The sequence below is a fragment of the Amblyomma americanum genome, chromosome 4, assembly GCF_052857255.1.
Source record: "Amblyomma americanum isolate KBUSLIRL-KWMA chromosome 4, ASM5285725v1, whole genome shotgun sequence".
Lineage (NCBI taxonomy): Eukaryota > Metazoa > Arthropoda > Arachnida > Ixodida > Ixodidae > Amblyomma > Amblyomma americanum.
The window spans coordinates 202,776,042-202,788,260 of NC_135500.1; the positions used below are offsets into that span (position 1 = coordinate 202,776,042).

Sequence of the window (12,219 nt, forward strand, 5' to 3'; positions counted from 1 at the left end):
GAGCCGAGTCGCTCGTACGCCTTTAATGCCGTTAATAGTTTGTTCTCAGGCAGAAAACCACAGAAACACCCAAACAACCTGCACTCGAGTACAGTAAATGAAAAGCAGTGCGTATACGTATCGGCAAATGAAACATCCTCCGTTTGAGGTGAAAGCAAACACACCGGGGCTTTTGTAATATTGCTTGCTGTCTTATAATAATAATTAAAAAAAAAACAAATTTCAGGGTGATGGCAAGCGTTCCTGGGTGGGGGAACGTTGATGACAGAGTGATTAGAAGCGTTTTTTGTATGATTAATATTGTTATCATTTAGAGAGCACAGTGTTTATATTATCCATTGCCGCAAGTAACGAAATATGGCATGTCTTGACATTGGAGTACCGATGTGACTATAAATACTGTGACTGCATCGTGGCTGGTGGGGCGTAGTGGCCGCTAGTGCGGAACGTCATCACTATTTTTCGGAACCTCACATAAGCCGGCGTAACGTCAGCTTATCCTGCAGGCTTCCGTGTCAGAGCATATCAAGACGCCGCTTTGTAAATATGACAGGACGTTCAGCCTTGAAAGGCAAGTAAAAATATGTTTGAGGTAAATTTTATATTGATCCCGATTGATGCAACTAACAGACACGCGAGAAGTGAACAGCTGGAACACCCCTGCTTTAAAATGCCACGCTAACATTCTTTTAGCATGGCACCTGCACGGGACAAAGTACAACAATATGCGTGAGGCTGTCGCGCCCACAGGTGACCGCTTACGCCGCATTTTAGCAAACAGACCTCAGCACTGCTAACAAAACCTTCCGGAGTGGCGTTCGGTGTCTGCAATGCCCTCTTGTGGAAACAGAATAGATTTATCGGCAAACGAGGCGTATGTGTAACATAGCAGTGTCTGGCTGGCTATCTACTCACGCCTTTGGAGCAATAACTGCAGTTGTGAACTTTGCCAACTGACTACAACAGCGTGGATCCGCACGATAAGGTGTCGTTATTAGCACAGCTGAGATTTCTACATTTGGAAGGTAGGAGCTTCACCGGCTGGAGACCAGGAGCGAATTGGCGTCGGCGCATCTTCGAACAGGAGTGAAGTTTCAAATTCTGTATTTACGGACAAAGTATTTGATGACGCAAGAAATCACCAATTGGTATGTCTCAGACAAGTGCACAAAATATTTCTAGATTATTTCGAAACTAGTTAGTCTATCGATCGCGGCTCAATCACGCACCCGGTTATTTTAGCCAGCTTTGAACGCACCACTTTGTAAATGAGTCATAACTATTACGTTTTCTTTCACTCTCGGAATATAACCAATGAGCTTCCCTATGAGAAAGCGCTCCCAGTATAGAAACACTGCTTCACACGCCCGAAAAACAGATGATACAAAACATCGTAAGTGAATACAACAAAATAAACTGAAATCTTTTTCCGCGCATTAAGCTATATGAATAAAAATAAATTGGGTTGTGAGACGAAATATATTTCTAAAAAAATCTCCAGTCATGTTCAGCGAAGGAAGATAGCGTTATATAAGTTCGGCGTATCAGTTGTGTTTTAATAGGCTCTATCAGACGGGCAGATCCATGTCTCGCCGGCGCTAAGTTGACGCTGTTCCACCCCTTTGTTGTAAGCTCCTAAGAAACTACCAAACCACCGTAAATAAAACAAAACCGGTCAAGAAAAAATCACCACCTAGCAACGTGCGCACTCGCTGAAATTTAAAAAAAACTAATAAAAAACCCAATTCCGCGAATCTTATGAAATTTTATTCCGCGAATGGGGGGCCTCGCGTGTTCATAAGCCATTCTCTATAATGGCAATGCGCGCCTGATTGCGCGCCGTTTTTCTATGTATGAGAGATTGTGATCCTCGCCCTATACGCAGTCATTGAAAACCACGCTTTTCGTGCATACGTCCTCTCTTAAAATGTGTAGAGGAGAATAACGGGGTGTTGCAATAAATGCAAACGTGTGGACTATTTTGATGCTACGAGCTAAGAAAGCCTCGTATGGACAGTTCAGTTTTCTTTAGGTTTCTGGTATCAAGAACGTTGCAAAGTCGAGTGAAAATTGGGCAAGCGCGTAAAAAATATTTGTGAAGGAAAAGTGAATGCATGAATGCGAGGGGAGGGTCGTAACGCCTAGTTGTCCATGCGTGTTCTTGTCTCCGTCATTCAGCAATATCCGAGAAATATTGCACATTTAACTTAAAGATAATTTTGAAGGGATCCAGAGAAGGAAATGTACTCGGACAGGGCATGTAATTCGGAGTCGTAATTTGGAATCCGGAAATAATGGGCTGCTAACGCAACATTGTGGGTCTCAAGGAAACAGTAAACGTAGCTAGCTGTGGCCGAGAGTCAAACTCGTGGATGATATTAGGCTGAGATTTAAGAGATGAGATTGCAATGAGTGCAAGTAATGAGGTCAGTCATGTCACGACTGGCGAAGGGCAAGACTGTGCGGAGTTCATTGAGGGAGGCTTTCGTCATGCACTGGAAGTCACCCAACCGATGATGATGATTACCAGAAATCTGGTCATGCCGAGAATTCTCGCAGTTTCATTCGTGGACACGTCAGAACAGCAGCGACGTTGCTGATGATCACCCGTTTGTCAGGCACACTTTGAGACGTAATGTGAAGTGCCCCAACCAAGTTGTTACAACGCATGGCATAAATGGGCCCTTAAGGCTAGGCAGAGCGCCTTGTTGATTTCACCTACGTTATAATTCTGCAATGTCTAACACACTGTCGTGATCTTTTGTCAAAGCTGGCTGTGAGGTTGTAACCGCGTCGAGACAACGAAACGTCACTTACAAATGCGTTAAACTGCAGTATATCTTCGTTTTGAGAGACCCACAGAAGCTTAACGGTGGGTTAGTGGATTTTCGCGTGCGAACTGAACAATATGGACTATCAGGAATATGAAGGTGGAAGGCTTCGGCTTGATTTCGGCAACCTGGGGTTTCTTCAACGTGCACTACATTTCAGTGCATATGGAAGTTTTTGCACTTCACCCGATCGATACGAGGCCGCTGTGACGAGGGTCAAAAATTCGTCCTCAGAAACCAAATGCCATAGGCACTAGTCGAAACCTTGTGCCACGCAAATGTACCGCAAGATACTTTGAAAGACGCCGAATTCTAGGCGCCAAGCGTAGCGCTCGCGCTGAGAGTCTTGACATGCCAGTCCAAAGTAACTCATTTTAAAGTACAGAAAAACGCGCATAAAGAACGGGAAAGAAAAAAAAAGAAAATGCATCCGAACAATAATACACGCAAGTATCACGTTTCGCCCATATACTTGCTTCTGTTGTCAATATACCAAGCCTCGTGAGTTTCGACAATATACCAGGAGAGTCCCACAGTGCTAAACTCCTATAGACGAGTGCAACATCTTCGACTAGTTGAGATTTTGAGTGACATCTTCATTAGGTATAATTTGTGTCCCGTTTGGATGCTCTAATTAAGAGCTGGGCCTTCCAGTAGACGTCATTTCAAAACGTTACGAGAGCATCATGGTAATTAAATATTAAAATAGCAGTATTCTAGGAGCATACCCGACGTTGTTGCACAACCAAAATAAAACTGAGAACGGATACAGCAAAACTGGCTTTCTTAAACCACGATGGCTAAGCGACATAAGCAAGAAATACGAAATTTGCAGGCACTCGCAAGAGCGAAAAAAAATTTGCCACGCATTTTGCAAATTCTTGAAGTGTGCTTTTACCTATACTAACCTGCTGAAGCGCACGTACTTAGTTGTGAATGGAACTTATTTCTGCTCTTTCTTAAAAAGGGCGCAAAAAATAAAAATTGCGTGCCTTTCTTGCACTACTTCGCCTGCATAACCTTCTCACTTTTCAGATAGGGCGTATCTCAACAGAAAATCCATGCCCACCTTACTGTTGCCCGCAACGTCTACTGGACCTTTTACAAGTGCCCTTCATCACAATACATTACCATATCCCAAGCTACTGAGTTAAATTTGTTTTCGTAAACTGCCTTTTAACGCTGTAGGAAAAATGTTTTCATAGTCTAGTGATGCCATTGCACAAAAAAATTTCTAGTTTCCATTCTGAAAGCGAATGAATTTGAGCAAAGAACGAAGATTCGTGCACTGAATTTACTATTCAGCAAGAGATCGGACGAAAGTAAATACGCAGTTTGGTACCACAAAATATGCGTCCTTTCAAAAATTAAGCGAATAGCCAACATGACAGTAAAAGCAGCTTGTTTCTAACTTACCGAAGGTCCTCGAGTAACTCCACATCTTGTTGGTGTTTTGTTTGCAGCTTTGTAATCTGCTCATTGTGGATGTTCTTGAGCTGTGTGTGAGCCTTGACCTGAAAGCGGTGTGGAAAAAAGTACAGTTGTAATCGCGTGATTTTCTCCAAAAACACTTCAAGATCGGGGATATCTACGTATCAAGCCACAGAGAGCTGAGAGTGTCGTTGCGCGCTTGGTGAACATCGTAACACGCTCTAAGGTGCACGACAATGCAAATGAAATATTTCCTTAATCGGGGACACAGAGATTTATCTTCAAGTATAACCTCTCTACCCTAAAACCGACAAAGAATCGAAGGCGATGCAGATACGGCCATGCATACGCATTCCGTTTTACGACAAGAGTTTGCGGGCAATCTGAGCCAACCTCTGCGCAGCAGCACGGGTGTTTCAGGTCCCCTTACAGCGCACAGTTTATTTCAAGCGAAGAGGGAAAAAGGGGAGGCGAGGCCGAACCGCGCCTTGGGGCGATCGAAACTGCACCCCCTTTCACCCCGAATTTCGGGTCCACGAAAGGGACCGCAGTCGAAGTGCAGGCCAGCCAAGTTCCGCGACTTCTATCGACGCGCAAGCAAGCATGCACACGCACTCACATCGGGAATGAGGGGGGAAACAGGCCACTCTACGAGACACCCGAGGGGAAACGGGGACAAGCTACGACGGGAGTGTGAAGCGACTGGGCAAGGCTCTCCACCTTTCGCGGAGGAGGTTGCATCTCAGAAGTTGCACCGGGGTAACACGGCGTGCGAAGCCCACTTCACCACGGCGGCTGCCGCGAAAGTTGGCCGCGTTGGCTGCGTCCTCAGCCGGATCCGGGCACCGCGCCTCCGAAGCGCATTCGCTCCCCCGATGCGGCCCCGGAGCTTGGTGGGATACCGGCGCGCTGGGCTAGAACACTGCCGCGGCGGGGTTCCCGACGGTGGGCGCCATTTGCGCGCTGCTCCTGCTGCTTTCGCGGCCTGCTGCTGGGAGGGCGGTTCACCGCGGAGGAGGAGGAGGAGAGGCGGCGAGCGAGGGCGCAGAGCACCTCCCCATTGGCGCTGCGGTGCGCCCGGCGCGCGACGCTTCGCCGGCGCTTCGCGGCCCAAGTTGAAGGGGGCGCTGCGCACCCGCGCGGATGGCGCCCTCTGGATATAGCTCATGAGACCGCAGTGAGCGCCATCGCGAACGGCGCGAAAATGAAACTGTGCACGTCAAACTAACCCAGTGTTTCAGGCAGGTGCAGTATTATCTGCACCTATCTGTGAATCCTCTGTATATACGCGTCATTAGAATCCCCTCTACGGGATGTTGAAAATTAAACCTTCCGGTCTTTTTTTAAAACAGGACATTAGGCTGTAGATGCGCGCGAACGCTGTTTTCGCTCGCACGATGTGCAACCAGGAGGACACAGTGAGGGAGTAATGATCGCCATCAACCTTTTATGATCTAAAATCAATTACTAAACGTTTCAGCATGCAGCTTGCGCACATGTTTATATTGGAAACATAGAGACGTGCGCATTTGTGACTATACGGTTTATACTCCATTTCGGTCGAGCTCTAACAAGTGCAAGTTCCGAAATGTTGACCTTCAAAGTTTAACTCAAGCCACGCAATTACGCCTGCAAGGGGGTGACCGTCGTCAAGAAACTGATTTTAGCATGACGCAGCTTTGGTGCTGGGCATTTCTTCCATTTTGAAAATGAAAGTGAAGCGTAATAGTAATTGACGTTCTTGATGAAAGGAGATGGCACGTTCACTATCTCACATCTCGGCGGACACCTCAACCGCGCCTTGAGGAAAGCGAGAAAGATGGGAGCGAAAGAGAAAAAAGAGAAAAAGTGCCATAGGGGCGGACTCCGGAATAATTTCGGCCACCTGGGGACCTTTAACGCGCACTGACATCGCACAGCACAGGGCGCCTTTGCGTTTCGCCTCCATCGAAACGCGTCCGCCGAGGTCGGGTTCGAACCCGGGCACTCTGGCTCACTAGCCGAGCACTCTAACCCCTCAGGCATCTCGGCAGGTTTAAGTGAAGCGTAAGCTGTTATGAGCCTTACCTCTCACACTATGCCGATGGCAGGCGAAACGCGATGCAAACAGTTGTGTCACGCCGGTAAGAATTTTGCGCCCATCATCACCGCCTTGCATGCGTTATTACGCGGATTGAGCTGAACCTTTACCAGATGGAATTTTGAAGACAAATATCTCAGAACACACGCGTGTTACGAAAACTGTGCCCAGTGAAGCTGTCTTGGACTGCAACGGCCTCTAAGGTCCTAATATACATACACGCCAGCTGAAGTTGCTATAACGGCTATTGATTTGAATTAACTGGGAAGTTGACGACGAATGTTGTATAATCACTTTATGTCCACCTGGTCGCAAAACCTGCATGCAAATACACCTTTAATTGTTCTGCTCAACGTTTGTTATAGATAAAAAATCTGGAAAATCTATTTTTGTACACCCTGTATCTCTGCGCAAACTCCATATATGGGCTATGTGTCGTGAAAATTTTGTACAAGATCACAGGGCTATTAAGCAACCACGAAAAGGAAAAAAAAATGAAAATAATTGTTTTTTTTCCTAGATCCCCCACTCAAAGCCGCGCTTCAAACAGCCTGAACACCGTGAAGCCGCGTCTTTACCTCTGTTGGTATATTTCACCGAACCCTGGGAGAATAAAAATAGAAACACTAAAAAGACTTGCAAATTTCACTCGAGAGAGATCTTCCATAACAGCTCATGCTCAGAAAGCGGTTATTGAGTTATTGATCAATTAGAGTTATTGATCAATTCGCTCTCGCCCTACCATAAGCTTGCCGTGCCGGTTAGCTCAGTTCGTAGAGCGACTGCTCTGGTGGAGCGGTGGTCCCGGGTTCAAACCGCGGACCAGGACGATTTTTTCTTTAACTACAAAGTTTCTGATAAAGCTCTATAGTTTTCCTTAGAAGCCGTATGGCTGCACTCTGGTGGATGTCAATGAGTAATTACTCCTTTACTATTAAATGTCCTCATATCTGTAATTGCGCTTGTGCCCCGTTTGACTAGCGTGTACTTATTGAAATGCCCATAATTTAAGGGAAAGTATGGAGCGATACGTTTATTTCAGCCTGTGAGTGCAGAGCGCTAAAAGCCGCTAAGTGGGTGTACTTGGAAAAACGAATATGTAGTCACTAATACAAATCTTTTTGACTAATAGCAAAAGAAATATGTTCAATCATGGCAAGACGCCTACAAGTTACGTTCTGTTATAATCTACGTATCAATCAATAAAAAATCTACGCTTCGAGTCTTCCTGTTTAATGCAGAAGGCAGTCTGGACGTCGCATGTCGAATCAAAGCGCACAAAAACGCATTCTCTAAGTTTGATGAAGGCTAACGGCAGGAAACAGCGTTATTCTTAGAACTAGGTTTTTGCCAGTTCAATTAGAAGCGTGTCTCCGGTTTTGAACGTCCTTGGCAGTTCACTGTGGTCTAGCCGGACCATGACAGAAAAGAATCCCAGACAGGGCGTCCCAGGATAGGAGAAGACGCCCCTGAAGCCAAACATGTCTTCCGAGGTGTAGCGCTTACAGTGGAAGTCCTTCCTCGACTTCACGTCGTGAACCCTGAGCGTGTAACCTTGGCCACGCTTGGGTTTAGCGGAAATAAGAATCTCGACGTACAGACAAATTGAAGACGGTAGAGGGTCGATTACAAAACGTATGAGACCCCTAGAGGCAACGTCGACAATGGGACCACTGAAGACCCTGAAGTCTCTGAAGCAGGACTTTCCGGAACTCAGTTTAAGACACCTGTCCAGCTCCCAGCGAAAATCGCGGCCGTAGTCTAGATAGTGGCAGCCGTTACCCAGTTTGTGTCTCAGGTACGCCAAGGTGGTCTGTTCCAAGAACGCCTCTTTACGTTTGCACAACTTGTACCAGTCCATGATGTCGTTGACTCGCTCCTTGTACGTCTCGAGGTCTGAGTCACTCCCTTTCGCTGCCACAGACTGGCTGGGCAGAGAGGCAGTCCTCCTATTCTGTGGATTTCCGTAGATCCCCGCCGGTGCGTATCCTATTGTGGGTATCCGCGTAAAAGCTAGGGTTTTCCCAGGCGTCGCGTCGTTGTTGAGCATGATTTCACCGGCGGGGGCACTGTGCACAACAATGTTTACTTCCTCGTCCACTCTGGCGCTCTTTTTCGCCCCGCTGTTGCCAGATGACTTTGAAGAGTCATCTGTCTTGCCATTGCTGGGGCTCTCGTCATCGTCGTTGCTTGAATCGCTCGAGTTGCTGGAGTGGTCTGCGAAGGCGTCCACACCCAGCTTAATGGCAGTGGTTGATTGCCCGCCGGGGGCGCAGTGCATGCTCATAGTTTGCTGTGGCTGCTGGACCTGCGTCTGCATGATTAATGGCTGCTGCTGTACCTGCCCAAGCAGGTTTTGCCTCGAACGAGCCTGCTCGTAACGCAGCTCTTTCATGGTTCCCCGCATCCTAGCGTTCTCTTTCTTCAGATTTCTCTGCTCCTCTCTCAGTCTTTCATTGTCGACCTCGAGTGCCGTCACTTTGTCATAGAGCCTGGTAAGCTCCGTTACCAGATTCCCCATTTGAACCGAAGTTTCCGCATCCCTTTTTTGCGGCTTCATCGCACTGGAAGACCTGTTCCGAACAGGGCGCACGTCAATTGACGAAGCTATCACTCTTCTCGAGGTGTTCTCCGTGGGTTCATAGTAACGCACAGGTTCACTTTGGCCTTTTGCGCAGTCCTTAGTTTCCTTTCGCTCCCTACCATCGTCGGTGTCGTTATAGATTTCCTTTATTACGATGGAGCTTTCCATACTTCTTCCACCGCCTCGCGTTCGGATCGATCCAAACATGCCGTCGTCAGGGCTTCCCCTTGGAGAGCCCATATGTAGAACAGCCACGAAAGCTCGCCTGGGTGGCGCCTCCGTGCCGCCGTAAAGATTCTGCTGTCCTGCAGCCTGCCTCATCGCGTCGAAAAGGGAAACCTGTGGGAACTCGTTCTGGTAAGGCTCTTGGTAACCGGACGGAGGCTGACCGAAGGCTTGCGCCAACGGATCGAAGTCAGCATAGGGCTGAGGCATTCCCTGGACTTGCCAAGGGTCCGGGGGCTGGAATATCGGCTGCGCTTGCTGAAATCCCTGAAATTGTCCGCGGTATCCGCCGCCATATTGTTGCTGCTGGTCTTGGAACTGTTGAAACAGTGCTTCCGGAGGCCGAGCACGGGCAAGGTCTTCCACTTTTCCTTGCAGCCGCTCGAAGTTACTTTCAAGGTACTTCAACCTTTCCTCCATTTTGTGCTGCTTGGCGCTCAGTTTCTGCAGTTTTTCATGCACTTCTTGGTCCGGTTTACCCTCTGGTTCAGTGACTGCTTTGGCAGCCCCTTCCCTTTGGAATACGTCGCCGAAGTTGGCTGTCAAGTTGACGTTTTCCAGCCGGGTGGTACGTCGCCTGCTGAAGCGCTTGTAAAACTCCAGCGGCTTTCTGCCCGTGGTCCGGTGACGAAGTTCACTGTGCATGGCGACTCGCTCCAGCCGCTCCGGGCATCGGCACAGGAGCTCGCACCCGAAGCACACAATGCACGCCCCGTGGTCCCCGTCCTCGTCGCACATGCTAATGCACAGCTGGCAGTGGATCAGCTCCCGCGAGGTCCTCACCATGCAGTCGATGCAGATGACATGCTCGCAGTGCACCGCTTTCCAGCCATCGAAGATGACCCGCGTGCAGCAGTTGCATCGCAGCGTTATCGAAGCCACTTGCCGCTCACGTGGCGCTAAGGTCGGTTGCCGGACTGTCTCCGGTCTCTGAGGAGTCCCTAGTCGTTCCTGTATTCGTGATGCTAGCACTTTGTTGGCGCTGGCGCGAAAAGCCTGGAAGGCCGGCTCTTCCGTCCCGGGCACGCTTTTGCTCGTCTTCCTGGCGTCGCTGTTCACACTGCTGCTCCTACCTCTCTGCTGGGTCTTGGCTTCGGGTGGGCGACTCATGGCGCGAAGAATTTTGCGTGATTCGTAACCTTAATGAAGTAGTGCTCGAGGTTAGTTATTACAAATCCGGTTAGAAGCACCCAAGAGCGCCATGTTGTCGGGGAAGTGCTGTGATGTCGATGCCACCTGGGAGCAACTGAAGAGTCCAGCTATGGTAGCTGGAAACGAACGCATTCTTTACCAAAACCTATTCCAGGAATGTGGGTATGAAGAAATGTAAAATAATTGCGCTGCCGGGATTTTTGGAGCAATGAACCAGACAGCAACTGATGTCTTGAGACGACAAGGAAGATGGCAATATCTGACAGCGTTCCGCCGATGTGCTCCAAACCATGGCAATCCCCCCTCGTGGGTGTGTGCTCTATGTCTGAGGAGGCAAACAACAACAACCACAAAATGCTTCCGCTTTGCAGTGATTGTCTGGCATAAAAATACTAACCTTTCCCAATAATCACAGGAGGAAAAAAGCATACGACGAAGAAATCCCAAAGCGACTTTTGATGCACCACACAAAAGTTAATCAGGTCATTTTATTTTCCTCATCATCTGAGTCGCACGAAGCAAAATTATTTAAGATAAAAAACACAATAGCAATGAAGACAGCAAATAGATTGGTCTTAAAGAAAGCAGAAGCAAAATTAAAAGAGAACGAAAAAACTACCAGTCGCATTAGTGCTTACGCCCTAAAATGTGCTCTGCAACCGTCTGTAAACAAAACTATTTATAGGCGGTGGTGGTGGTGGTGGTGTAAATGTACCGGCGGGATTAGCCTTACAAAGGCCTGTCGGCAATTGCTCCGCCTGAGACACTGATTCATGTGATGCGTTTCTACCACTGTTCGGTAAGGCCAGTGTCCTCTCTCCGCGTCAAGTAGCAGAAGTAGCCATGTGTACTCGAGATTGCTATTATTTCCCTTGACAGCAAATAACAATAACAACAACATTTCTCACTGTGAAAAGCCAGGGTTCATAACTACTACACTGTTTGAATCAGCGTAGTTGCATATTAGAATTGGAATGGCTGTAGCACTTCTGAGAACAGTCAACAGATGACAGTAATACGCGATTCCTTGCGGTTCTCCCATGTGAGCCATAATCGATACGTTCGAGGTGCTGCTGCACATCTTGGCTGCCAGAGGAGTCGGCGCCAAAAAAAAAAGGAAAACAGAAAAAAAGAAAACACACACGGGCAAGCCCACCACCTCGTGCGCACGTGTTGGCCGCGTAAAAGAAAAACAAGCGCAGGCGGCGCGTATACTGCAGCGGTCACCCCGGAAGGTCTCCGCACCCGCGCCGCCAGCCTTGGCCGCGCCGCTTAAAGGGGCGGTCCTGGCCTTCCTTCCAGCCCAGCTGCCGCTCGTTGCGCAATAGGCCTGAGCTAGCGTGTTTTCACGCGCAGAGGGAGCAAACAAACGCCGACCTACATTTTTATTTTCCTTGTGAGTGGTACTGCGTAATTGGTTGCGTCTTTCGGTCCGAGAGTTTACTCCCACGGACGAGCATTCAGAGAGGGCTATTGTTTGCACGAGAAACAGCGCTTTCACCCGGCGGTAACTACCACGCTTCCGTGGTAGTTTTGTATTCTGTTCACGGCGTACATCTGGGGTACAAGAAGAGTTAGGGCGCGGGATGATGGCAAGCAAGGAAGTGTAGAAATGAAAAATGGCGCTAGAGCCAAAGTCCGGTACTAACGTCATCATTCGGGAACCTGTTTTCTTCAGGGTGAAGGCTTAATCATCTCCTTGTATGAACGTTAGCGCAAGGTTAGGGCATCATCGCTCTTGTTAAACTCTAACTCAACGAATAACTATTCGTGGCACTGGGATCTGGTTGCGACCGCTAGTCACAAATAGAATGAACTGCGCGACGCGCTCGGCAATGTAGTACGCAAAGACCGCAACTTGTACGCACCTGACCGGATTACTAATACTTTTTTCATTACTTTACTTATTTTTTTAA

The 12,219-nt window shown here is 48.2% G+C and overlaps 1 protein-coding gene across 5 annotated transcripts in view; it reads right to left on the reverse strand.

The window, feature by feature from the left end:
- The window catches only part of nwk (FCH and double SH3 domains nervous wreck), a 132,233-nt gene extending 126,859 nt beyond the window's left edge, over positions 1–5,374 (reverse strand). For 3 of the 5 annotated variants that reach the window (XR_013313863.1, XM_077663000.1, XM_077663001.1), the window contains exons 1-2: positions 4,983–5,260; positions 4,248–4,345 (exon numbers count right to left, since the gene is read on the reverse strand). Coding sequence is in view for 3 of the 5 variants with exons in the window: in XM_077663000.1 (XP_077519126.1) it covers positions 4,248–4,345; positions 4,983–5,003 (119 nt within the window). In the remaining 2 variants the exon portion in view is untranslated. Of the gene's footprint in view, positions 1–4,247; positions 4,346–4,982 lie in introns of all 5 variants that reach the window. The other 2 variants (XR_013313864.1, XM_077662999.1) reach the window with 2 other exon arrangements.
- Positions 5,375–12,219: the final 6,845 nt, after the last annotated feature.